Source organism: Taudactylus pleione, unplaced genomic scaffold, assembly GCF_031769625.1.
Source record: "Taudactylus pleione unplaced genomic scaffold, aTauple2 ptg000018l, whole genome shotgun sequence".
Lineage (NCBI taxonomy): Eukaryota > Metazoa > Chordata > Amphibia > Anura > Myobatrachidae > Taudactylus > Taudactylus pleione.
In genome coordinates, this window is record NW_028284420.1 from 10813657 (window position 1) to 10840869 (window position 27213).

A 27213-nucleotide genomic window follows, 5' to 3' on the forward strand; every position below is an offset into this window, starting at 1 on the left:
AGAGACAGAGTGAAAAGTGATAAGTCTGTGATAAGGTGCCAGCCAATTAGCTCCCAACTGTCATCTCACAGGCTGTGTTTGAAAAATGACAGTTGGGAGCTGATTGGCTGGCACCTTATCACAGACTTATCACTTTTCACTCTGTCTCTTATCACTGCTTAGTACATAGACCCCATAGCCTGTAAAGTGACAGTTAGGAGCTGAAAGGTTGACACTTTAACGCCATCCACTTTATCTCTCTCCATGGCTTAATCTTCAGATGTTACTGAAAACAATATCGCCACAGTCACACAGGATGAAATAACTCACATTACCATCCCCTACACTAGGCACAACTATTTGCATCTCCCAACCATTCCATTAATCAGTGGTTAACATATAGTTAGGCTGCATAGTTGTTTTTGGGGTTCTTTACTCTCAACTGGTGTCACATTATCACCTCCATTCAATTAGCTTAAGAAAACCTCCCAACATTCTGAAGCCTGTAGTCAGGACCATCTTTGTGCGCCTTCGGCACGTGCATGATCAATGGCATGGCCTTGTGACACAGGACATGTCCGTGCATCATGCCCCTGTTACATGTTACTCTGCTTGGCTCTCTCTGCCCTACTCAGCAATGGGAACGTGATGTAGTTAAATGACCGGCGGACGCGATGCCGCCGATTAAAACCTCGATGGCTAATGCCCGACGGGGGATTTAAGATAGGCGTCAAAATACCCACCCCTATCTCCAACGCCATAACACAGAAGGACGCCGGACCGAACTAGGGAAGTCTGGGGTGCCCTTAGTGTTAGCTGGGGCGGGGGGGAGGGTTAGCTTTAGGCACCCCTGTGGGGGCTTAGGGTTAGGCACTCCCCGAGGAGGGTTAGGCTAGAGGAAGGGGGGGTTAGGGTTAGGCGCCACTGGGGGGAGTTTAGGGTTAGGCACCCCCCCCCAGAAGGGTTAGGTTTAGAGTTTGGGAAGGGGAGGGTTAGGATTAGGCACTCCCCGGGAGTTTTAGGGTTAGGCACCTCTAAGGGAGGGTTAGGGTTAGGGGGGAGGGGAGGTTAATAGTACTTACCTGCCCCAGTCGGGATCTTCATCCTGTCGGGCATCCGCAGTTGGTATTTGAATCGGCAGCTAAACAGCCGCCAGCATTTCAATACCATTCCCTGAGGAACAGTGCCTGAAAAGTAGTTACTATCCCACCAAAATTGGGGTACTTGAGGGGTAGTCCCACTACCAAACTGCAGCAAACGCCCCTAACAGTTTGTGGGTCTTTTTAAGGGGGCTCTTCCCTGCCACTCTCTCTTCAACTCTATTACATATTCCTGCAGCCTTTGCTGCACAGGACAGTCTTGTACTTATGTATGCTTTGCCAGGAGGCACCTTGTTTATTTGTGCTCCCTCTCCTCTTCATGACTATCAGGGTTATTCCCCAATTAATTTCTGAAGAATGGGAGCTCTCCAACAGGCAAACTGATTGTAGGGGCTACCACTGGCTTCTGGCTGCATGCCTCTCCCAAATTCTGGAGTCCTCGTTGGATGAGGAACACTCTGCCACTGCCTCCATGCTCAATGCAGACAGGTAAGCTGAGTAGGCAGTTTCTAGGACTTGCCGGAGCTCAGTAAGAGGTCTAACCTCTGAAATGCACTAATGCGCATGTGCAGCATCTCCGCTGGTCTTTCTCCCTGGTATTCATGCTGCTTACACGTGACTCTAAAACTCTCCAACATACTAGCTATACAGACCCTATACAAACACTGCAAGTACACTATATCACTAACGCCATAGTGTGTGGGTATATAGCTAAAATCCACCGATGCATTTACCGCTCAGACGCCCTGTGCACTACATTGCTCAGTGCTACCCTGAAGCTCCAGGCTGTTTCTACATGCTACTATTATTCTTGTCATATTCCTCTGTCTTATGCTACTTTAGAGGTGTCACCAGGGAGGTGCGAGGTGTGTGGGCCGCACCGAGTGACACCATCCGAGGGAGTGACACCAAAAAAGCAGAGCTGCTCTGCTATTTTGGTGACACCACCTTGGATAGTGTCACCCAGGGCCGTAGCTAGGGTAGTGCGACCAGTGCCGTGGCACAGGGTACCGCAAGGCAGGGGACGCTGTTTGGGCCTGTCAATTTTCCTGTTTATTATCATTCTCACTTGTAGCTTCCTCTTCTTTTATCCCCAGCATCTCCTGACCTCCCCTATCTCTTCCCTGGCCCTTCCCCATGAGGCCATGGCCCTTTTTCAGGTGCACTATCTTATGTCCCTATTTAAAAATTAGAGGGGGGGGGGACACCAATGCTCTCTCTGGCACAGGGCACCAAAAAGTCTAGTTATGGCCCTGGTGCACCAAGCAGAGCTGCAACGGTGATCAATGACGTGTTCATGTGAATGTCATCCACACTGTGCTGTGGGAGGCTGGTGTCTTCCCAGCAGCTCACAGAGCACAAATCAGGGATGTAGCCTCATGGGTACAAGGCCACGGCTCCTTTTCACATGTACAACTGGTCTGGAGGTGCTGTATCAGGTGTTACCACCCGTTGTGATGCCTCTGGCTACTTGATGTTCTACCTGGTTCAATAAACCTCAGAACTGGTTAAGCTGTACCACTTGTGGACTAACTGCCACTAGCACCAAACACCTAAGCAACATACTCAACGTCTTATATACTTTGGTCAAGTGTATTCCCTTCTGGTGGGTAAATTATCTGAAGGACTACTACATTTTGGAACCACTGGTGTGCATCGTACTGTTACACAGTTCTGCTAAGTTTTTATAAGCCCAGCAGTATCAATGTAATAGGCTCTGGATCCCATACTCTGGATATACCTACTGATACTTTGCTAATAGTCTTGCTGTCCAAGAAATACAACCACTTGCTCTCTAATAGCAGGAAACCCAAGTATATACTCTAGTGCCCACATGATGCACATTGGAGCTCCACAGGTCAATTTTGCACCCTGCTGCATGTCTATTCATGGTGATATGGCTAGTATACATCACTGCCAGCACAAGTTTTGTGAGGCCCCCATCTCAATTCATAATGCCTCCCATTCACTTCTGGCCTGAAGTCACCGGGACCTGGGAAAACTTAGTACCACCACCACTTGCGTTACACTTCTATTGCATGCTATTACACAGGATTGTGAAGGTTGATTTCTACTGCATGGCAGCGCCTTTACATAAACAATGTTTTGCAAAAGGATATATAGCCCACAAACCATGCCTTGTGAGGCAAGTATATATACATATACATATATCTAATTATATATATATATATATATATATATATATATATATATATATACATTACCTGTGTGCAACAGTTTACATGGGTGCGACAACACATTATTTATTGCATATTATGTATATTAATAAGAATGTACTACACATAAAATTACACATTTCACAGATCTGGGATCTAACAATTACAAAGTCTTGTGTACCAATTCCCACAGTTCGTGAAATTTCACTGGTGGCAGCAGGTCCTGGACGTGTATGTAAAAGTGTCTGCAGTAGATGGACCAGACATCCTGTGCCATAGAGGCCTACTTCGACTCAAAACATCTGTGAGCACTAACTTACAAAGTTGGATATAGCATCTGTTAAGGCGCACATCCACTACCCGTTTAAAATGAGCGATTGAACTATAAGGATATCGTTCAATTGTTCATTAATCGTTCGCAAATCGTTCATTAAAATGTCGAAAACGACCAGTGATGCACGCTCCCGCTGGTCGTTTTTGACATCTATCATCGCTCGAACATGCTGGTCAATCTGCCGATGATGACAGATTGGTCATGTTCGGGGATGAGGGAGGGTGCCTACACCGAACGACTGATCGTTCAGTGTAGGCACAGCACAGACTGTGAAACGACTGCACAATTACAATGTCGTAATCGTGCAGTCGTTTTTTGGTCTGCTAGTGGATGTGCCCCTTTAGGGGTCATCTCTGACTGCTGAATCAAGTTTCAAAATATTGTTATAATAAACATAGATAACACATACTGTATACAAGCTCATTATTATTTAATGAAGTGTGTGTAGTCCATCCACGTTCTGCTTCAAACATCTCAATACTAAACTCAACAAAGCCACTACTGGAGGTGATTTAGCTGAATGAGTGTTCAGCACATCCAATACTGCCTCATTATCTGAGCTGAATAACATCTGTTTATCCTACAGATAAATACTATGCAACTCCAGTGCTACCAAGGGCAGAAACTGTTCTAGTAGAACTACATTGCTGGCCAGACCAGCTCTTATATAACCTAGTGGCCCCACTCTCCACACCATTTTTCGTCAAAACAAGCTCTTAACCCCACACTAAATGCTGTGTCTGTAAACAGTTGCAGCTAAGAAATTTAAATCCATTCCTCTCTGTGCTATGAATATCCATTATATTCCTTCACAAAATAAAAAAAAATCTTTTTCCAGTTCAATGAATTGCTGAGGCCAGACTACACCACTTATAGTTGATATGCCATGTCTGCGAAGGACAGCCCATGGGCATAATCCTACCTGCAAAAGCTAATTGGCCAAGAGTGACTGCATTTGCCTATGAGTGATTATTACTATTTATTTTATGGCTAACAAGGCCCAAACAAGTATGCTGAAATATACAATTTCTGGTCTGACAATTGCTTCTACATTTCATAACCATAGTTAAGTCCACCATTATCTCTGGTGCTAGTCCGAAATCTCTAGATACATCTTGGAACTTACACATGCTGTTTGTGGTACAGAGGGCCATGTAGAAAGAAGTTATCCAATTAATGGCACATCCTAGTTTTGCCACCTCATCCCTTTAATAAGGGACACATATGAATTACACAGATCCTGTGGCTGGCTGACTTTGATTCCCTATGTCACCTAGTCTTAATCAGCCACAGAACCTGTGCAATTCATATATAGTCCCTTATTAAAGGGATGTTCTGGCAACCCTATGCATATACTTGTCACGCATCTGGGTCCGGGTCCCTGTTACCGGGTCCATTGGGGTCACTTTATTGCCATTTCTGTGCCTGCTGGCCACCTGCGGCATCCTTGAGACCTGTTGTCACTCATCTATAAATGTGCAGTTCCTGCTGCTCTGCATCATGGGCGCCATCATCTTGGACAGTATCACATGATTCACTCTGACAAAGCAGTCCCCAGCAACTCTGGTCACATGACTTATCCAACCTATCATTTCTAAGGGTGTCCTATTTAACGTAGGAATTGCCATTGGCATTCCAAATAAAATGGGATACATCTTCTAGAATCACCAGTCGCTATCACCCTTTATGGCTCACCCAGTCCAGATTGGGAGCTAGAGGTTGTTCATGCTGACCTACCTTTGCTTGTGACTGTGGGCCTGATTCAGCAAGGAAAGCAAGTGAGAGAACGCACGCACTCGGCAGATGTTTTCGCACTGCGCATGCATCACACTGTGCGTTGCGCAAACTAGCAAGTGCAATCGCTTAAGGGTACGCAGACTATACACAGGGTGTACGCAGACTCTTCCGATATTGATTGACAGGAAGTACCGTTTGTGGGTGGTGACGGGGGGGTGGTTGGGCGAATGCAGGCGTGCCTCTGCATTGGGACGCCATTATAGGGGTGTGCATTTATTTATTTTTTTTGCATTATATTTTTTATTGAAGACCATAACAAAAATACAAACACTAATTCTTTCACATATGCAAATATCAATTGAAAACCTGACAACGGAATCAGCATTTGACATATCCATATAATTGAAATTGTTACACAATATGGTCGTATTTTCCAACTAACAGGGGTATTCAATATGGGAGCGATAACATAGTTTTTGCGTTAATATCGCACTTTTGACGTCATTATCGCAGGTTTGACTTTTACACCGTATTCAATTTCAAAGACTTATCGCAGTTTTGAAAAGTCTTTGATAAAAAACGGGGATAAATTTTCACCATGGAATAGGTGTCGAAAAAAAGTGCAGAATTGGGGTTTAGGGGTGCAGGCTTAAAAAAAATAGCCTGCACCCCTGGGAATGACATTTAAAAAAGAACTGCGTCAAAAAAAGTAGAAAAAAATAAAAATAGGGACACCCCAAAAAATGTATTTAAAAATTGGGGTGAAAAAAAAAATGGGAAAAAATTGTTTAACAATAGGGAAATAGGTTCAGGGCTATTCTGCATGTATGCGGCAGGTGTTTTCTACAATAGAATTATAGCGGCAGGTGCACAAATGCAGAATTTAAAAAAAATTACTTTAGGGACATAAAAATATGCTTGTACCCATTTTCATGTACCCCAAATTTGATGGGACCACTTAAAAAAATGAAAAAAATAACCTAAGTGCTCTTCTGCATCACTTCTTCAATGTCGGGAAAAAAACACCTGCTGCGGCTATTTAAATCCCCGACTTTCAATTGAAGGCTAAAACGGGGGTACCCATAGTGTTCCCCCATGTTTTTACTACTTTAGGGGGGTCTTACAATTTTTTTAAGGAAAAATTAGTAACTACGGAAATCCAACTTCGGAGTTTCCCGTTTTCGTTAATTTTATATTGCGGGAGCGCGCCCGATACTTTAACGCAGGTAAAAACTGATATGAAATGTTAACTTCGACAGTGAAATTAACGTTTCATTGAATACCCTCCTAAATCTTTATCAAACACAGTTGCATCAGAATAAATGAAATATAAAAAATAATAAAAAAATTAAATGAAAAATGAAAAATAAAAGATACACAAAGGAAGAAGAAAAGGAAAGGAGCCTCTTACCATATCGTAAGACTACTAGGTCTGATCCTTTATTTTAATGTGTTATTAAATATATCCCCTGAGCCTGTTGTGCGCTTCTTTAATTAAGACTAAGCATTTTATAGTGGTCTGATTCCTTATACTTCAACCAGGGATGCCAAGTCACAGTAAAATTATTACTCCTGTCTGAGTGGGCTAAAATCAAATCATCCATAGTCATATAGTGATTAAGACGTGTACACCACTCCGACATGGAGGGGGCCAGCCTGGATCTCCAATGAACAGGGATCACAGCTTTGGACGCACTTAATATATAACGGAGTAGCGACTTTTTAAAATATGCATAGGGCTTCCGAACAAGTTCAAAAGCCAAAAGCTAGGGCATGAAGGCAAATCCTCATGGAGAATAAGATTTGCCGTTTCAATTACTTTGTCCCAAAAGGGTCTAATAGAAGAGCATTCCCACCAGATGTGTAAAGGTGTTCCTATTTCTGTCTCACACCTCCAACAAATGCTAGGAACTCCTGGATACATCTTAGAAAGCTGGCTAGGGCAACGGTACCAGCGTGTGAGGATCTTATAATGTGTCTCCATAGTTAACGCATTTGCGGATGCAGCAAAAGTATTTCTAAAAATCTCCGGCCAATCATCCTCCCCTATTAATCCCCCTAAATCCAATTCCAAATCATAAATAAATTTTGGTTTACCAGAAAAAAGCCTTTCAATTAACAGAGTATAAATATGGGACAGCGGGTGCATTGGGGATCCCTGAACTACACACATATTCTCGAACGGAGTATTACCCCTCCCATAAGTTTTAAGAAGTCCTAGAGTCGAGAGGAAATGTTTTATCTGCAAATATTTCCAAATCTCGCTGTTTGGTAAAGCCCATCTAGCTTGAATAGAGGGAAAACTCATGATTTCCGAACCTTCAAATTGTTGGTTGATTTTGAGAATCCCCTGTGACTTCCACAATCTAAATGAGTTTGCTGGGATCCCCGGCGGAAAAGCCGGATTACCAAATAGAGGTGTTAAAGGGGAAGGGGTGGGGGAAAGAAGGGGAAGTGAAGGGGTGTGCATTATTAATTCAGTGTGGCGGCATACGCAGCCAGATGACTCGATGCACGCAGGAAGTGGCCAAAATCCTGCGCCAAGTCAGGTTATCCTGACTTGTGTCTGGGTCCGATGGTTCTCAATGTTACCGATGTTTGTACTATCCTGCGTGCTGATTGAGCATTGAGTTAAGGGAGATGGACAGCACTATCTATTGCTGGGTGTCTGCATCCTTGTGCTGTGGATGCCGTGTGTATGCATTAATTAGCATATATTCGCAGCGCCCGGTCCGTGCAATCTCTCACATGCGTCCCTTGCTGAATCAGGCCCAGTATTCCATAGCACAGCTGTGAAACCAGCCATTCTAGAACTTTCTCCTGCAAAACCTCTTTCACCGTCTCCAAAGCCATATCCAATGTATTCCCAGCCTGCTTAATAATCTCACTTCCTGATACATTGTTTTGGGATCTTACTGCACTGAGTAGTAGAAGCAGCAACTCATCTCTTTTCCTGCTTCTCAGTCTCACTGCTTATCATACCAATTAGCCCTTGCAGTACTAACTACACACCACTGTATTCCAACAGGGGACCAGTATACTATACTGGGACTGCATGTGTATTGTGCATGTAGAGTATAGATCGACCATATCTGTATATATACCGTATGTGGAGAGTATAATCTATTACTGTGCTATGCAACACTGCAGAGTATAGTCAGGGCAGATGCAGTGTACACTCTGGTGTCCTTTATCTATAGGGCTCAAACATAGAGGGACTAATTCAGAGGTGGACGCTAATGCAGCCATAACTGCAACTTATTTGCAAATGCTAGATTCAGTCTTCCTCTTGTGTACTAAGGTGCGCTGGAATTTGCAAGTCCTGAGACTCCCACTTTCCATCGCACATCATTGTGTTCACCATCAACACTTGCACCAGCCTATAGCAGACGCAGTGTTTCCTCCTGAGTTCTGTCTAAGCATGGCCTCTGTGGCTGCGGCTCTGCATCTAAGAAGTTTTGTCACTTACACGGCCATGACACTCCCATTACACGCCTATGCAACAGATTTTTTTTTCCATTCATTTCAGGCCACTTCCCAGAAACCGCCCATGGTTTTACATTGCCATTTCTAACACCAGCAGTTCTGTACCCAACAGCGCATTTATGAGTACACTCTGTGTAACCCATGCACATAGGGCTTTCAGAATAATTTGTGCATGCGCAGCAGTAAATAGTCGCTCAACTATGTAAACATTAGCATTGCGTGGAACTTAGAATCAAGCCCAGTGTTCAGCCCACATTACCCTCTGCCTCAGCTTGTTCAATCCAGAACTAGATGCAGAGGAAATTATAACAAAATAAATGATCCCTTATAAATAGTACCACAGAACTAAATGTCCAAATGCATGCACCTAAATACAGATTGTTCTGCTAATACTCATTCATATGTGCTTTCTTGATTGTATCAATATATACAAAAGATGGGTTTCCAACTGCAGATCACATTGATTGGCTTGTTCATGCTTTTTTAAGCTGGGTACACACTGAGATGATGTCGGCACGATATGTCGTTTCCGGGTAAATCGGAGCGACATATCGGCCTTATCGCCAGGGGCATATCTATAATAGGTGCAGGGTGTCCCGGGCCCACGGGGGCCCCGCACCCATATTATTTACAACTCACCTGTCCGTGGTCCAGTGTCGGGTGTCAGCGCTGCAGAGAACACCGGAAAATGTCTGACGCGGCCATTTTCCCAGCGTTCTGCGCATGCGCAGTAGACTCTGGGCACACTCTAGTGCTGAGAGTCTACTGCTTCTGCGGTGGCTGGCCAGCCGCGTCAGTCGGCTGCCGGAAAGGAGGGGGCCCTGCACGGGGAATGAACACGGGCCCCCTCCTCTCTTAAAACTACCCTGCTTATCACTCAGTGTGTACGGCCATTATGCGCGCTCCCGTGGCCACTTGCGACATTGTCTGGTCGGCCGTGCTGCAAGTCCAACCAGACAATACGGCAAGCAGACCCATTGCAGGTAATGTAGGACGTAACGAGGTATCGTTCCATCATTCATTACCTTGTTCTGATGTGTACCCATGATCCGATATGTCGGCCCGACTCAGTGTGTACCCAGCTATACAGATTTTGTAAGTTGTTACATTGTTCTATTATTGTAGCCATTTATTTGTGTCATCAGTCACTATCACTGACACAAATGCTGGTCTCTAGCAACAATTGTAGCCAATGCATTTATCACAGTAGATCTGTGTGGTGTTCATGTTTAACTTAAAGTGCCCACACACATACCGATCTGCACACGATCCCACGATGTGTGCGATTTCCCCTGAACTCTCCCCCGGCAGCTCCCCGGCAGCTCCTACACACGATTAGTAGGAGTAAAAAGCATAAGATCTATCGTGCTGCTTAACTTTTTTTTTTTTTCCCCAGTGCATTTTGTCCCAGATTGTCAGATCTGCCCTACTGCACGGCAGATCTGACGATGCGATGTGCGACCAGCGGGGACGCGCATCGCATCGTGATCGTGAGTTAGGACTCACGATTTCCTCACGATTTGGCCATATTTTACACGATCTGTCGTCACGATTCGTCGGAATCAGCCAGATCGTGTAAAATATCGCTATGTGTGTGGGCACCTTTACTGTATTTGTATCCAATGTAGTGATCACATCTGCTCTACAGTATGTCGCAGGAAAATTGTTTGGAGAGACCAGATTTTGTGTTATACTTTGTATGTTAGGACAAGGAAAACGACAACTCTACCTGGTGATTAAAGAAACATAAGTGAGTACACAAAGGAAAGCCAGACAGACAAATAAACTGGTCTATTAACATTACATGAGGGCACATACTGTACACACCATAAGTCATCTGAACTTTGAAACACCCTTTACCTGTATAGACTTCTTGCAGGGTAAATGCTTTACATTTTTTATTTTGTATACAGTATATGAAGCACAAGTATCACTGTGAAAAAATAATAATAGTGTTGAATACATAGGTTTCTTCTAAAATGTAAAGACATGCATTGCACAGAGCTCATTGTCAGGTCTCCTCTATCCATATGCAGATTGTGCCATACACATGCAGTACGTCCCTGCAGTACTTCTGTATAAAGCATATACACTGTACACTCAGGTAACTGCAGCAGACAATTAATGTACAATCAGCTTCACTCTCTGCAGTCTGTGCATACAGTATGCTGTGCACAGCACAGACAGGAGAGCTTTGTGCAGAATACTGTAACTACAGTATGTACCATCCAGAGAGCACGTAACAATGCACTCCGAATATAACCCGTTGGAGGGCGTGTCATAGAGGATTACTGGGGACTAGGACGCATCACATTAAATGTTCTGTCTTCTGTTGCAGTGCAGGTATTTCTTCTGATGGGCACCGCTGACGTCAGCATGGTGCATCCCTCTCGCAAGGGATGATGGTAAAATCCCAATGTTTTCTGCCACTGCTTTAGGGAGAACATTGAAGGGGAGGATTTTGGGAGGGGGACCTGGTGTCTCCCAGGCCTGACTGGATGATGTGCAACGGTTTATGGAGCTCCAGATGATGCAGGGATCTCAATTTGCTGCCGAAGGTAGATTCCAAGTGATATGCACACAGTGAAGTGATGCCTACGATCCTTCTCTGGATTGGATATAACTAGCTCAGCTAAACCTTTTTTTTAATGCAACCTGCTCAAGTGTCAGCGCACCTGAAGGCTCATGGCAACATCACAGGAGCTCCACGGGTCATTTCTGCCGAGAGGGAGATCCCACAGTGACCCCAATATCATCCACAGTGACCCCTGCACTCCCACAGACCCTGGTTCCGAGTCAGAAGATTACACAGGTATTGCACAAAGCCCGGGGGTTGCCTGCTGCCTAGATATGTGGAGAAGGGGGGTGTGTATGGGGGGAGGTGTGCTCCTTTTACCATTGGAGAGCTTGGTCTGAATGGGTTAATATAATCTGTGACATCACTATTGCTGAGTTTTCATTTTACAGCAGCTTAGTCAGATTCTGAATGAAATCAGCCATTATTAATTGCACAATTCAGATAATCCCACCCACACTTCCAAGTACAGTGTATATAGTCTTTCTATATATAATACTATACTCTTTCCTCTTATTACACGTCATTAATGGAAGAACATAGCACGGTATTTTTTTGTTCTGTCGTTTTAGTTGTGTGCTTTATTATGTCTATCCTGATTGTAGTATGATGTTGTATTGAGTAGTTTATGTATGGTCATACTTATGTGACTGTTGTAATAGTGCTAAACAGGATATTACAGCAATACCAAATGCTTTGCTCTGAATACTCATTTTAGGAAGTGAAAAAAATAGTATTTCTAAGTAGGGAGAGGAAAGATGTTTAAAACATGAACCATAATTTTATATATTGTTGCAGATTGGTGAGGAAGGAGAGCAAGGGTTATAATTATATCAGTCTATTATATCAGATTTTGGGTCAGTAAGCAGGGGGCTATTGTACAGTGTATGATTAGCAGTGCATGCTAATTTATTTTCTGTAGGAAATTTTGAATGCTCCACATGTAAATGAGGGGTCATCGTAATAATGTGGTAGGCATGCTTCCCGTGTATTTGCTAATCACAGATTGCAGGTTTGCTACATTTACATGAGATGCTGTAATGGAACAGGGGGGTGTGGGTGTCATCTCTATGGAAACGGGTACAAGCCGAGTAATAATTACACCCCTTGAAATGTCTCCTAGCCGGGCAGCAATTGGCATTGGAGACGGTAAGAAGTATGCTGGGCTGTCACATGTGCCCACTACGATTAGTGTGTTGATGATACCTGTGTTAGAGAGTGCACATGTAGCTGCTTCCCTGTGGATCCAATCAGCAATGTGCAGGCTGTCAGCACTGTCACTGGATTGTCTGTAGCCTTTGGTGATCATCTCGTAGTTTTGGATGGGGGAAAGGTTTGTGTGCTGCTGTACAATGCACAATAGGCACTACGCCTGGCTACAAGCCACAGCATGATTATGTATAGCTATATGACTGTCAGTCTGCCAGCATAAGTGACAGTCACAGTGGCGGATCAGAAAGGGGTGGTGTTAGGTACTATACAATATAATGACCACATAAGTCCCCTCCCATGTAATGTATTGCCACTTCCTATGTCATAAGCCTGCAGCAGCAGCGACTCCATTGTCCTGCTGTGATCTGGTCGCAGCGCTCACTAATTAAACATAGTAAACAAGAAGAGTATTTTTTATATTTGCCCTGTGTTCATAAGATAATTATCTCCCCTTACACATACATAAGACGTTAGGATGTGACACTGTCTGTCAAGAAGGTGCCCACTCAGCTAGTTTTGCTGCTTCTACTAGTGGGGGATGGATGCTGTCAGCTAGGACCTCCAATGAGATCACCTGATGTCACAGCAGCACCAGCAGCAGCAGCATCTCCCAAACTGCTGCTTCTTTGTCAGGAGAAATTCCATTGCTGAGTGAGCTCCAGCCTGTGCTCCTGCACAAAGAACAAAGGCAGAGGGGACTGCACTAGGCAACGTCATGCCAGGTGATTATACTGTGGTGGTGGTTATTATTATTATTTGTTAACATGGTGCACAACTAATTTATCAGTGACTATATTATTATTTAGTAGAGTGTATAACTACCCCATTTACTACAGTGTCACAATATTATTATCTACCAGGGTGCATAACCAATTCTCTGTAATGCAGGGTACATACTTGGCTGACAGATCAGTCGTCTTGCCAACCGATTTGGTAAATATGTGCCTGTGCATACACACTTACCAATCAGCTGGCTGATATGTCTGACCAGAGGAAACAGTGTGCACGTCATTTTAACTGCTTCCTGTGGCCAGCATATGGGTTGTTGCTCGGTTGTGTGTACACAATGGCAGATGTGAACGATATATCTGCAAGATATATCGCATCTGCTATGCAGTAATGCCGATGCGATATATATGTGAATGATGTCGTTCACAGATATATCGGGTGTGCACACGAGCCGACGGACAGGGCGATATATATCATTCAATGGCTGTACGAACAATATATCGTCCAGTGTGTACCCAGCATAAGGTGACAGTATCATTATTGTTTTATTATTTACCATTCGCTGTCACCTGAACATAACATTATTCTTTATCAGAGTGCATAACACATTCACTGCCAAGTGACTTATAGTTTACTAGGATGCAAAACCCATTCACTTCCAGGTGAATCAACATACCTATTACCATGGTACATAACCAATTCACTGTCAGGTGTCCATACAAATATTAATTTTCAATGTTCATAACCAGTTCACTGCCACTATATTATTTTTTAAAATAGGTTCTTGTACTTGCAGGTGTCTATATTTCATTTACCCGATGGATAACACTCACTGCCATGTGATTGTATATCTATATAATAAGCTAGAAAGAGTGTATATCGATCTGTCTGTTTGTCCTTTATGCTTGACAAGTGTTTTGGACCTAGCTCCACCAAATTTGGCATGGTGGCGTAGTTTGACCAGGATTAGGTTTTTGCCTAGGTTTGAACTTCATCAGGGCTGCACACTGTCACATAATCCCTAAAAATGGGGACACTCTTAAATTACACAGGTTCCGGCACTGGCTCCAGTGTAAACTGGCAGTCTGTCAAAAGCCTATGTGAAAACTATAGAAGTATAATTTTACCTCACAGTCTGAGCAAGTATCAAACTTTATGACTCATGCAAGTTCATATTAAATCCAAACAATTTGTTTAAACAACAGTTTTTGTTGATTTTCCGGCATTTGGGAGCAAATTGCTGATTGTCATTTACGTGCGTATGTACCTTTAGTCTTTTTTTAAAGTGACCATATATATTAGTCAGCCCTCTGTGTTTGCATGCAAGGGCGTAACTAGAATTTTGTGGGCCACATAGCAAGATCTTAAAAGGCCCCCCCCCAGAGGTAAAAAAAACACATACATTTGCCCCCAGAAAGAGCCCATTCAGGTTATGCCACACAGTAATACCTATTATACATATTATGTCACGCAGTAGTAGTGCCCCTTATACATTATGCCACACAGGTTGTGAGGGAAAAACCTCCGCACAGGATTAGGTGGACAATAAAAAATGGTTATATGTAGTGAACCAACGGTACAAAGAAAGCAAAGTAATAAACTGAGATTGTGGAACAATTATCAATGTTGGTGGTGCTCCCCAGAATCAAAAATTACATCAGATACAGGCATTGTGTTCTCTGCCAAAGAGCAGAAAAAAGAGAGAGATTCCTTTGTGGGGTCACTCTTGTCAAATATAATAAAGTAGTTAAAGTTGTTAAAACATAACTTTTAATAGTTCAATTTAAGATTTTATATGCAGCATAAATCCTTAAGGTAATAATTCCTGTATAACAAATGTATCCAAAGCTTCATAATTGTAACTGGTTTGTATATTTTGAACCAGATATATTCCTAGTATGTACAATGATACCAGAAAAAATCATATGTAATAAGGTAATCAAACACTCTATGGTGCTCTTTGAGACACAATAGAATCACTCCAATTAATAATATGTAACTTAATCTTGGAGACTGACCTCAAAAGTAAAGAGAAGAAAAAGACTCAGAATTATTGAGAAGTATATTAGGAAATAAAATTGCAAATAAATCTGTCTATTATGATCCTGTGGGGGATAAAGAACCAACCTACCATTTCAATCATAACAATACATCAATTGTTCTAGATCATATATAGTAACAAACATAAATAAGCAAGCAAAAAGGGTTATACACTGCAGTCTCCTACGTAGAGATTATCATGTGGGATATTCACAGTATAATAACCAATAGAATTGAAAAAAACCCCAGCAAATCCCTCGAATGTACAGTTCAAGCAGTGTATGTACAGAATAATAAATCACATAAGAATCCCCCCACCTATTATGTGAGTCTAACTAGCAGAAGTGTCCTTCTTTTTCTATATTTCTGCCCTGGAACAACTGCCATAAATTCTCTCATCTATCATCCACTGTCCCTACGACACATGATCAGAAAGCAGAAACTCTTGGCAGAATAGTACAGGATATCTCTGCTTTTTTATTTAAACAAATCAACACTGCTGACACCCGGGCCAACCTCGGTGGCCACCTTGTTTGCGTAACTGGGTGCAGGGGGAGCGGCGGGCCACAGATGCAGCTCGGGCACCATAGCAGCCGCACCCCTTGCACCAATGGTAGTTACGCCACTGTTCGCATGCATGTTTGCAAACAGTGGGGTACTTTTCAGGATTAATGGAATGGGGTTATATTATAGGTGAAGAAAATGTAAACAAATAAAGGCTGCAGGTGTACTTCAGGGTCCAGTCTTTAACACCGGGTATCCCAAATATTATTATTATTTACCATGGCATAACTTATTTAATACCAGGTGGCTGTATATTATTATTTTCCTTAGAGCATAACTTATTTTCTACCAGGTGGTTCTATAATATTATTAACCAGGATGCACACACTGCAAGTTGACTATATTATTATATTCTGAGGTACATGGCTCATTAACCACCAGGTCACTCTATTAACATTTACCAGGTTACTTAACACATTTTTGTCAGGCGACTATATATAGTGACTATGTAGGGTTCACCGCTGTCACAAGACTCAGAGTACCGCCTCTTTCCTTGCTGTATATATATATATATATATATATATATATATATAGTAGCTGTGGTCCATCACTCACACCTTATATCTTGTAATTTGCTGGAGTGGGTGACCCAAAGATAAAGGATATCACCTCTACTATACGTATAGATAAAGGCACTCGCCAGACTTTTGAAGTCAAAAACATACTTTAAGCTTTATTAGCATGCATATAATTCATAGTGCCAACGTTTCGGTTCCACTCCGGAACTTTTGTCAAGCAAGGCTTCATAAGAATACAAAAGACTTTGGAGCTGAAAAAGTGTGTGTGTGCATGCTGGCATTTCTTTGTCAAGCCTGGATAAAAGAGCAAACTTTTAACTTTGATAAAATAGCATCCATGTTTTTGGGGACAAAGGCGAAAGTGTATTATACATGATGTATTGATTTGAAAAAAATCTCCAACAGTAATCTGACATTAGTTTTATGTATTTAGGGAGACATTGTGGGGCCCATTTATCAAAGTTAATTTGAGGTAAATTTCCCGGAAAACACCTGCGAAACATTCCCGATTTTTGGCCCCAGCAGCTAACGCTATCTGAAGATAGCATTAGCCGTGTTAGTCTATGGGGACTTACCGCATTTCAGCCGGCGGAGGGATCTCCCAGATCCCTCCGCCGGCAATGGGCGCCGCTCATGTGCAGTCCGCGGGACTGCGCATGCGCAGCAGTCCCGCATGCACTCCGGCCACATCGCAGGGACGGGCTCCTTGCATGTGCCGTCTCCCTGCATGTGCCGGATAGTACATTCAGCCGGTATGATCGCATTTTGCAATGCGATCATGTGCGGTACTGGATGCCCTGATCGCATTGCAAAATGCGATAATTAATAAATGGGCCCCTGTGTCTGATAGTGTAGGGAGTGTACACACCCACATGGCACTGACCACACATACACAGCACTGGTCACACTTCTCACAATAGCCATTGATAATTTTCAGCCGCAGGCCCACTTGGGCCTTAAGCTGGGTACACACCTATACAATCACACATTCGATGCGACGGTTCGATCGACAATGTTCCCATTCGGAAGTGCCGATCACAGTCCCGATACGCGCATACACACATATACAATCCAAGGTGCGACCTTCCATACCGCACTGCCGAAATGTCGCAGGCAAATGATTGTACCAGCGTACACATTTTCCCGATTTCAGGCTGCGCTCACAGTGGGTATACCTAAAATTAGCATAATGGGCAGGAAGGGGGTGTGATTATGAGACCAAAACAAGCCTACGTGAACATTTTCAGAGCTATTATTATTATTATTAAAGGAAGGATGTATGCTTGTGTCCACTATCAATTGCAGTACAACACAGCCCAGCAAGTTGTGGAACTAAACTATCCAGCAAGCCAAGCCTTGCAGTATAGCTGGTGGGGTAAAGGTATTAAGGTAAAGGAAGGATATATGCTTGTGTCCACTATCAATTACAGTACTACACAGCCCAGCAAGTTGTGGAACTACACTTTCCAGCAAGTCAAGAATTGCAGTATAGGTGGTGGGGTCAGGGGCGCCAAGAGGGAGGGGGAGCGGGTACAGATTACCCGCGCCCGGGCTTCCTGAGGGGCCCGGTGGGGGCCCGGGTCAGGCGCCACTCCCCCCTCCTCACAGCAGCCCAGCACACAGCGTGTGCTGAGCTGCAGTTGGAGACTGCTGTGGCTGCTGAGCAGCAGCCACAGCAGTCTCCTATGCCTGTGCGGGGGAGCGATCACACTGATCGCGCCCCCCCTGGCTTTGCGCCGGGCTGACTGGGCTCAGAGCGCCCCCCCTCCCCAGCGCGCGCTGCAAATCTTTTTTTTTGTTTCTCGGCAAGGGGGCATGGCCACGCCTCCCGCGATTAGGCCACACCCCCTATTACCGGGGCCCGCCACGGCTCTTGGCGGGCCTGGGTGGGGTAAAGGTATTAAGGTAAAGGAAGGATGTATGCTTGTGTCCACTATCAATTGCAGTATTACACAGCCCAGGAAGTTGTGGAACTACTCTGTCCAGCAAGCCAAGCCTTGCAGTATAGGTGGTGGGGTAAAGGTTTTAAGGTAAAGGAAGGACGTATGCAGGGGTGGATTGGGAATTTAAAGTGGCCCTGGAAATAATCCTGTCAGTGGCCCTATGTGCGCCAAAGGCGTGCGCCCCGAAAAAGTGGGTGTGGCTTTGATGCAAGGGGCGTGTCATTGTGTGAAATGCCATGCCTGCAAGCTACTCTCCTTGTTTTCATCATGCTGGGGGCATGCCCACCGCTCCAAGAGCAGATGGATATGCCCCCAGCCCCTCTCTGCAGTGAATAAACACAGCGAGCATGTGAATGAGTATTCTCTTACCTTTATGATTTCTCTGCAACAGGGAACCTCTGAAGAAAATGATCCTTCCTGGACAAGCCGTGTCTTGGTTCAGTATTCACTACTCATGCAGGAAATCACATGGTCTGGAAGCCGCCTGTTTGCATAGGAATAAAGCCAATGTCTTCAACATGCAACAGAGGTTCAATCAGATAATACATAGTAACATGCGTTTTGGTTCAGGACAAAATAGAAGTTTCCCTGATAAAACAAATATATATAAAATATATTTGCTAATTTTGTATAATTTATAATATCAATAATATGGTTTCTTTAGAATTGTGTCTTACTGAAGCTTACCATTTCCCAGCCTTTTCTTTTAAACCTACCAGTGGTCCTACCTGTGAGTCTCCAGCACCATCCCCCCTGGGTCTCTCCAGCTCCTTTCCCGTGGATCTCTCTCTAGTACAATCCCCCATGTGTCTTTCAAGCACCATCACTGTGTCTCTCCTGGACCATCCCCATGACTCTCCTCTGTGCCCTCAGTGCCATCTACCCAGGACCCCCAGTGCCATTTCCCCAGGACCCCTAGTGCCATTTGACAGGGCCACCTGCGCCATCTCCCCACTACCCCTAGTGCCATGTCCCAGGACCCCAACACCATTTCCCCAGTGCCCTAATATATTACACTGTGACCCACAGTCACCTCTCAGAGGGCTCTATTTACTACAATCCGCATATTGAATGCGTATTGTAGTGTGATATTACCGAGTGAATTCGCATTGCGAATTCAGGCAATATCACAGGGATTTACTACAAATCCCTTACAGGGACAGAGCTTGCGATAAAGCTCTGTCCCTGCAAATCCCCTTCGGAGCCTTAGCACGGTATTTTCGCAAAAAATACTGTGATTAAGTGCCCGCGCATGCGCCGACCGGTCGCCGCTGCTACCCCCCCTCCGGCGCTAAGCCCCGCCCCCCGTGATCGCGGAGCCCCTGCGACCCCCCCTCTCCCCCCTGCGACCACCTTCTCTCCAGATCACCGGTCCCAGGAGTCAGGTAAGTACATTTTTTTTTTACTATTTTTTTTTCTTTTTTTACCATTAATCAGCTTGCTGTCTGTTTAGACCACACAGCTGATTACTGGGACTGACTCCCGGCTCTGCTCATCCCGTTAGAGCAGGGCAGGAGTCCGGTAACCGGGGAGACCTCCAGGTGGCGTTATTATCACAGGGCTTTCCCCGGTATTTTTTCACATTTTATTTTTAGTAACTCTGGTTGGATCACATTTCCCATTACAATTATGGGAAATGCGATCTGCTTTACTAAAAATAAGTGATAATTAGGGGTTGGAGTAGAATTTTACGAATTCTACTCCAATTGCCCTGTAATAACTGTAGGTCATACTAAAATAATGTGAAAAGGGTGTGAAAACACCCTTTTTCACATTATTTTAGTAAAAATAATGTTGATAAATAGAGCCCAGAATATCATCTCATTATATACTCGTACACTGTCCCACAGTAACTTGCTCCTGTATCACCCACAGTAGGTGCCACCCCCCCTGCCCCTATATAACCCTCAGTTAGTGCCCTCCTGGCCCTGTTTCACCTGCAATAAGTGCCCCCTGCTCCTATATATCACCTGCAGAAAGTGCCACCTGCTCCTATATCACCCGCAGAAAGTGCCCCTGTTCCTATATCACCCGCAGAAAGTGTTACCTGCTCCTATACCACCCACAGAAAGTGCCCCCTGCCCCTGTATCATCCACAATTAGTGTCCCCCTGCTCACGTATCATCCACACTTAATGCCCCTATGCCCGTTTCACCCAGTTAGTGCCCCTGCATCACCCACAATTGGGCCGGGTAACAGGGGGCGTGTCCTAATCGCGCGAGGCGTGGCCAAGCCCCCTTCAGGGGGTGCTCTGAGCCCCCTCCGCCTGGCGCAAAGCCAGAGGGGGCGCGATCAGTGTGATTGCACCACCCCACAGGCATAGGAGACTGCTGTGGCTGCTGCTCAGCAGCCACGAGCAGTCCCCCACTGCAGCTCAGCACACGCTGTGTGCTGGGCTGCTGTGAGGGAGGGGGGCGGCGTTGGACCTGGGCCCCCTCCAGGCCCCTCAGGAAGCCTGGGCCTGGGTAATTTGTACCCGCTCCCCCCCCCCTCTCGGTGCCCCTTCCTCCACCATGATGCTGTTGCGTGCTGACCCGGCTCCACCCACCTCCGGCCTCCTTCTTGCTGCTGTCGGAGCTGGACTGCTCCGTTCTCCACCAATTGCTGCTGCGCTCAGAGCCCGGCTCCACCTGCCTCCCACACTGTCACACGCAGCCCCGCCTCCCACGCTGTGATACGTGGCCCCCCTCCCACTCTGTCATCCACGGCCCCACTGACTTGTCTGTTTGTTTTTAATAGAAACTAAAGTTAAAGAATACAAACTGGCTGGTAGGCGGCCCCACAGTGTGTTGGCCCACTGGGAATATTCCCGCCAAATTTAATGGCCAATCTGGCCCTGGACGTATGCTTGTGTCCACAATCAAGTAGGTGGTGGGGTAAAGGGGAATAAAATTGAGAATATGTATATGAAGAGGAGAGAAGCACACAGAATGATTCCTGAACGTATGGAGTTTAAGTATGCACGCCCAGAGAGGCAGCCCCAGGTTTGGTGTACAATAGCACGAACGGTCGCACGAATGGTCGAAGGTGCATACACATAACACTTTCGGTACGACCATGCCCCGTTGAATCGGATGAAAATTAAACTGCACAGAAGATGCAATCCGTCGATTCGACCAGTTTTCATTCAAAACAGGATCGATCGTGCATACACATCCTTTCTATATCAAACGAACAGATCGAAATAAAAAGAACGGCCTTACGATTGTATAGGTGTGTACTCAGCTTAAATCCTGTTCTGCAAATATAAATATTTTGGTTAATTCCAGCGGTCGAAATCACTAAAGATGCAGTGGCTTTAAAAAATTACACCCCCATTTGTTCATTTTATCCTATTGCTCACTGCATGTTGCCATATCTCTGATAAAAATATAAATAAAAAATAAGCAGACCTAGCAGATGCAAGCTAGGTTTCATAGAGATGACCCGGATATGGTGGAGTAGCAGCTGGTAGGTTCATAGGTAAGAAGAGACTGCTGTTTGTTGATCAATGCCACATTTTTTCTCCTAGCACCTTAGGCGGCCACGTAGGTATGTCTGCCCTGAACATGAGCTTTGGACATGGTATCATTTTATTCACAGCCGTAATAAAAGTTTTTTTGTATGCCAGTTAATATTTTAGTGGTCAAAGTGGGAATTCAGAAGTGCTGTTATGGTAATTTTAAGTGAATCTAGGTACCCAGAATCTCTATGGATTTTGATAGTGTGATAGAGAAATGTTCTATAACATTTATCACAATGGGTATCTTTCCCCCCGCCGCAGGTTCCTAATGGGATACTAGTGTTTGTGCTAAGTGTGGGTCTTGTGATGCAACCTTTATACATTGTATGTGGGATTGTCCCCTTATATATAGATTTTGGTCATCGGTCAACAGATTTGCATCCAGGTGTCTAGTTAATTATCTTCCGCTATCGGCGGAGTGGGCAATTTTGGGTATTCTGCCACGGTCTATTTCAGGTAGGAGAGATAGTAAAAAACTATTATTGGTTATATCAGAGGTGGCTCGTAAATGTATATTAGGTATGTGGACCCATGCAGATCCCCCATCTGTTTCTTTATTCCGGGCTAAACTATTTTTTGTTTTCCAAATGGATTGGCTAAAGCCCACTCTGCATAAGGAGACTAAGGCCCCCATTTACTAACGAGTTTTATCACCAAAACGAGTGATACATTTCACTGTGTATGATAAATGGTGATCCAGCCAATCAGCTCCCAACTGTTATTTTTCAAACAGTTGACAGTTCAGACCTGATTGGCTGGAGCACCATTTATCATACACAGTGAAATTTATCACTCGTTTTGGTGATAAAACTCGTTAATAAATGAGGCCCTAAGATGGCTTATGTTTTCTAGCTGTGGGAGGGTTTTATAGACTCCTTTATGTTGGCCTTAAGACGCCAAATCTATTTGTGCTTCCGTAGTACTTCTTGGTATGAAACCCGGATTTTACTGGGTGATCCGCCCATTTCTTTTCCTGTTACAGGCTGAGGTGGGATCTATTTCTTTTTGGGTCTCCTTTCCCTTTTTTTTAATTGGTAAATATTTAGGGGGCTGTGCTTGCCATGTTTAGACTGCTTTTGCTATTATGAGCCTTTTTTTGTTTTTGCCTTTTGATGGAAATATTTTTCTATTACCATATTGTATTATTTAGATATTGATACCAGGCTTGGCGACAATCTGGCTGCCTCTTCTGGCAGGAGGCAGCCAGCTCGGCAAAGCAAGAAGGGCGTTACACGGTTTTGTGGCATGACCGCGCAATCATGGCCCCGCCCCTGCTACACAATACCGAGATTACTGGCACTGTGTAGCTGGGGGCAGGGCCACAATGACGCGATTCAGCGCAAATCGCGTAATCAGTTCCCTCCGGGCCGGCCACCTAAGCCAGGTGAAAGAGGACGCCAGCGGGGTTTGCGGGGGGTGGTGCCAGCCGGGAGATTTGCCCACTCTTCCGGGGGGCCCGGGAGCGACACCCCATTTTCAGGAGGCTCCCGACCATTTCGGTTGGAAGAGTAGGCAAGCAAGTATAATTGATACCCTTAATGGGCCTATGTTCTAATTATTATTTAATTTGTTTTATGATATATGATGTGTAATGTATTATTGCTCTGGTGAATAAAAGAAATGTTAAAAAAAAAAAAATTTTAGATGCTTTTTAACAATCTGTAATCGGGAAAAAAACATTAAACATTATGTGAGGCTGTCACCTTCTGTCTCCCATGTTCTACTGTGTTCAATTAAGTCTCCTAAGTGTCGCTCACCCACTCCCTTATGTCTCCTGAGTTACTTTTTCTCCAATATCTCCCATGTACCTTCATCTCTCTCATCTCATCTTTGTGTACTCACATATTCACTTATATCTTTTGTGTCCCTTCGAATTCCAATTAGAATTCTTCCGTGTTTCTCTATTTCATCCGTGTTTCTTCCATGTAACCCTTCTTTCCCTTAAATATTTATTTTGGCCCAGTTGGGTTGGGGAAACCCCTTTTTTGCTATTTGTGGCACAAAATACTTACAAACTGGTTTACAAAATGACAGTCAGTGAATAAGAATGTTTTCATTACTTAAATGTTGCTGCCACGTTGTGTTATTCTGCTTTGTACTGTTTTGTATCAGCTAATGGTCCTGATTCAGAGGTAGATGTAGTGTAGTTAAGTTTATGTTTTGCTACTGCGCATGCACGCTAAGTCACTGCAACCCTTACTGCGCACGCATGAACCAAGGTGTGCGATGCCGTAACACAGTTGCATATGACATCATTATTACTTGAGTCGGTATCTGCGATCCCTGGGCTTTTATGGGTGGAGACTGAAAGGTGACCTAAAGTCCTCGCACAGTGAGGTTTCATGGGCGTGTTATGGCAGTGTCATGGGTGTATTTCTGCAGCAATGCCACCTCAGTGGCCATATTCAAGAAAGTTACAAGGGAAACTGCTCCAGACAGGGGCTGCTCAATGAGCCAATGTTGCAACTGGTGGTGGGTCTACGGTGGAGAAATCAGATCCATTATCAGCTTTGAAGTCTTGGTTCTGTTTTACATTAGTTATGCCAGAATGCATTGTCATGTATTTATTATATTTGGTGGCACTGTAGGCAAAATATTGCTTTTTCAACGTTTAATGAGAAATATTTTATATAAGATATAAAATATAAGAACATACCTCAGTACTAGATACTTGTCTACTGGAAGACTCACAAATTTCTGTGAACTCTCCCCGACTCTGACGAGAGTAGATCACACTTCCGAATGGCACTCACTTGACCATTGAAGTGGGAGTTCTGGGGGTTTGGAGAAAGATGCGTTTCACTGTGAATTGCGCATGCCCAGTCGCAGCAGCTTACTCTGTCCTCCCTGGTCGCCAGCATGTATGTATGTTTGTGTGTGTGTGTGTTTTCATGTGTGGGTGTGATTGTGATATATTTCAAAAAATATATATATATTTGATATATATGTGTGTGTGTGTGTGTGTATGTGTGCTTGTGTGAATGCATGTGTAGGTGTGATTGTGATATATTTAAAAAAATATATACAGTATATATTTGATATATATAGCTAACTATATATATATATATATATATATATATATCAGTCTTAATGCTATGACAGCATTTGTTCTACATTTAAAGTCCCTTGAGTAGCGCCTACTTTTGTTGTTTTATTCATATATATATCAGTATACACATGGACCCCTCCCCTGTAAATCCTATACTTACCCCTGCAAGTGGCCCCAATTTTCTGGAGACCAGAATTCACTAAGGGGGCAGTACGCTCGCAAGCGGGTCGATGTTCCCCACTGCGCATGCGCACGACGGAGGGAGCTCCGTCGTGCGCATGTGCGAGACCCGGGGAGCGACGTGTTTTCCATCGCTCCGAGTCTCGCACCAAAGGGGGCGTGCTGTCGATGTTGATTGACAGCACGCCCCCTTTGGTGGGCGTGCCTGCCAGACGGAGGCGTTCCCATGGGAACGCCTACCGTCTGAAGCCGGCCCCACTGACATCACTAGTGATGTCAGTGGGAGTGATTTTGGCTCTGATAGAGCCAAAATCACTCCAGGGCTTGTGGCAGGGAGACCCTACCGCAGGGTCTCCGTCGCAAGTCCGATGGCCGCGATGGTCAAGACCATCGCGACCATCTTTTTGGCCACTCGCATATGCTGTGGGTGGTCACCCACAGCTATGTGAGCGACCAGGAGGCCGCTCCATTTTCATGGAGGAGGGCCCTGATTCAGAGCGAGCGCTCTGGTCAGAGCGTTCAGCTCTGAATCAGGCCCTAAGACCTGTGTGTCTTCCACTATGGCTTGTGCATTGGAGACAACTTTGTTTGTGAGTTGCTCACAAATATGTGAGTTAAGCCAGCCATATACTGAACAATAACCGTTCCAAATTTTCAGTGTCTGTGAATGAATGATAATTGTTTAATGCTGCAACCGTCAGACAAATAGTTGGGATTGTTTGATTTGACTATCCAACATGTTAGATAATCTAGATCATCGTTTGGGCAATTTCACTAATTGATTGTGTCCAACCATATACATTATTAAGCATGCAAAATGTTTTCATTGCTAATGCTGGGCATACACTATACAATTATCTGTCAGATATCTGTCCAATCTGGCTGGTTGGAATGAAAATCTGGTAATGTATGGGAGCAAATGACAATCGACCATTTGCTCACAAACACTGGAAAACAGACAAATTGGTTAAAACACATGAATTTAACCAATTTAAACAATTTTTTTTTGTCTGTTTTCCAGTGTTTAAGACCATATGATCGACTGTCATTTGCTCCCATACATTACCAGATTTTCATTCCAACCAGCCAGATTGGACAGATATCTGATAGATAATTGTATAGTGTATGCCCAGCATTAGCCCGTTATCCCTGTTGGTCTAATTGTCTCCTTTGCGTAGTGAAGCACTAGAGAAGTGGTGGGGTAAAAGCACTGGTGGCATACTATTATATACCAGTCCACATCGACCACTGATTTTACCTAAATTATCAAAATAATGTATATCTTTTTAGTGGAATCAAGCTCAGAGTATGTATGTTGAAGTTTGGTTCTTATATGTGAGCCTATATGTGGATGCCCCAATTCTCGGGGTTAGGACACTTTTTCAGTTTTCACGAATGGTATCTGATATAGCATTGTAGACTGAACATTTTATATTGTTAGAAATTCTGTAAATAACATAGTTTTACATCTTAAACTATGAGCCCAGTGGCAAATGTATTATTTGATAAGCCTAACATTAGTTATTTTATAGGCATTTAACATTTACTGTATTGTATAGTGAGCCAGCCCAAGTAATGATGCATTGTCTTGTCTAGTATTGCCTGGATTATGCAAGGAGTCTACTACCAAATAACCTATGTTCCCACAATTCCCATGGATTTGCACTAAAGTGTATTAGTTTATAGAGTGAAATTGTAGCATTTGCAGAATTACAGAAGTTGACAGAATTAGTTAAGTGGCAGCAGTCAGTGGCACATCCAGGGGCAGTTGACGATTGACAAGGTCTCTGTCTAGCATCTATCCCTGTACTTAATAAAAGAACAAGTTGCTATTAGGCAAACAGCCGGTGGCACTGTTGTTAGAACAGAAGGTGTATGCATACTAAGAAAGCCATGTGCTCTTTCTCTCAAAGCAGCTCATCCCTCTGCCTCTAGTCAAGATGTGTGATTTAAATGCAGACATGCTTAGTGATTTGTTGACACTTGAAGTGACACTCACAAGCCTGTTTCTACTGCCTCCTAAGCAATCAGAAGCTCAGACCCCAGTCTTAACACATGTGCAGAGCAGGTCCCAGGCAATTTGATTAA

The 27213-nt window shown here is 44.1% G+C and overlaps 1 protein-coding gene across 5 annotated transcripts in view; it reads left to right on the forward strand.

The window, feature by feature from the left end:
- Window positions 1-11252: 11252 nt before the first annotated feature.
- The window catches only part of PHACTR3 (phosphatase and actin regulator 3), a 219130-nt gene continuing 203169 nt past the window's right edge, over window positions 11253-27213 (forward strand). For 2 of the 5 annotated variants that reach the window (XM_088482745.1, XM_088482768.1), the window contains exon 1: window positions 11254-11625. In XM_088482745.1, the coding sequence (XP_088338871.1) occupies window positions 11499-11625 (127 nt within the window). In that variant the 5' untranslated portion in view covers window positions 11254-11498. Of the gene's footprint in view, window positions 11626-13235; window positions 13323-27213 lie in introns of those variants that run through there. The other 3 variants (XM_088482775.1, XM_088482751.1, XM_088482746.1) reach the window with 3 other exon arrangements.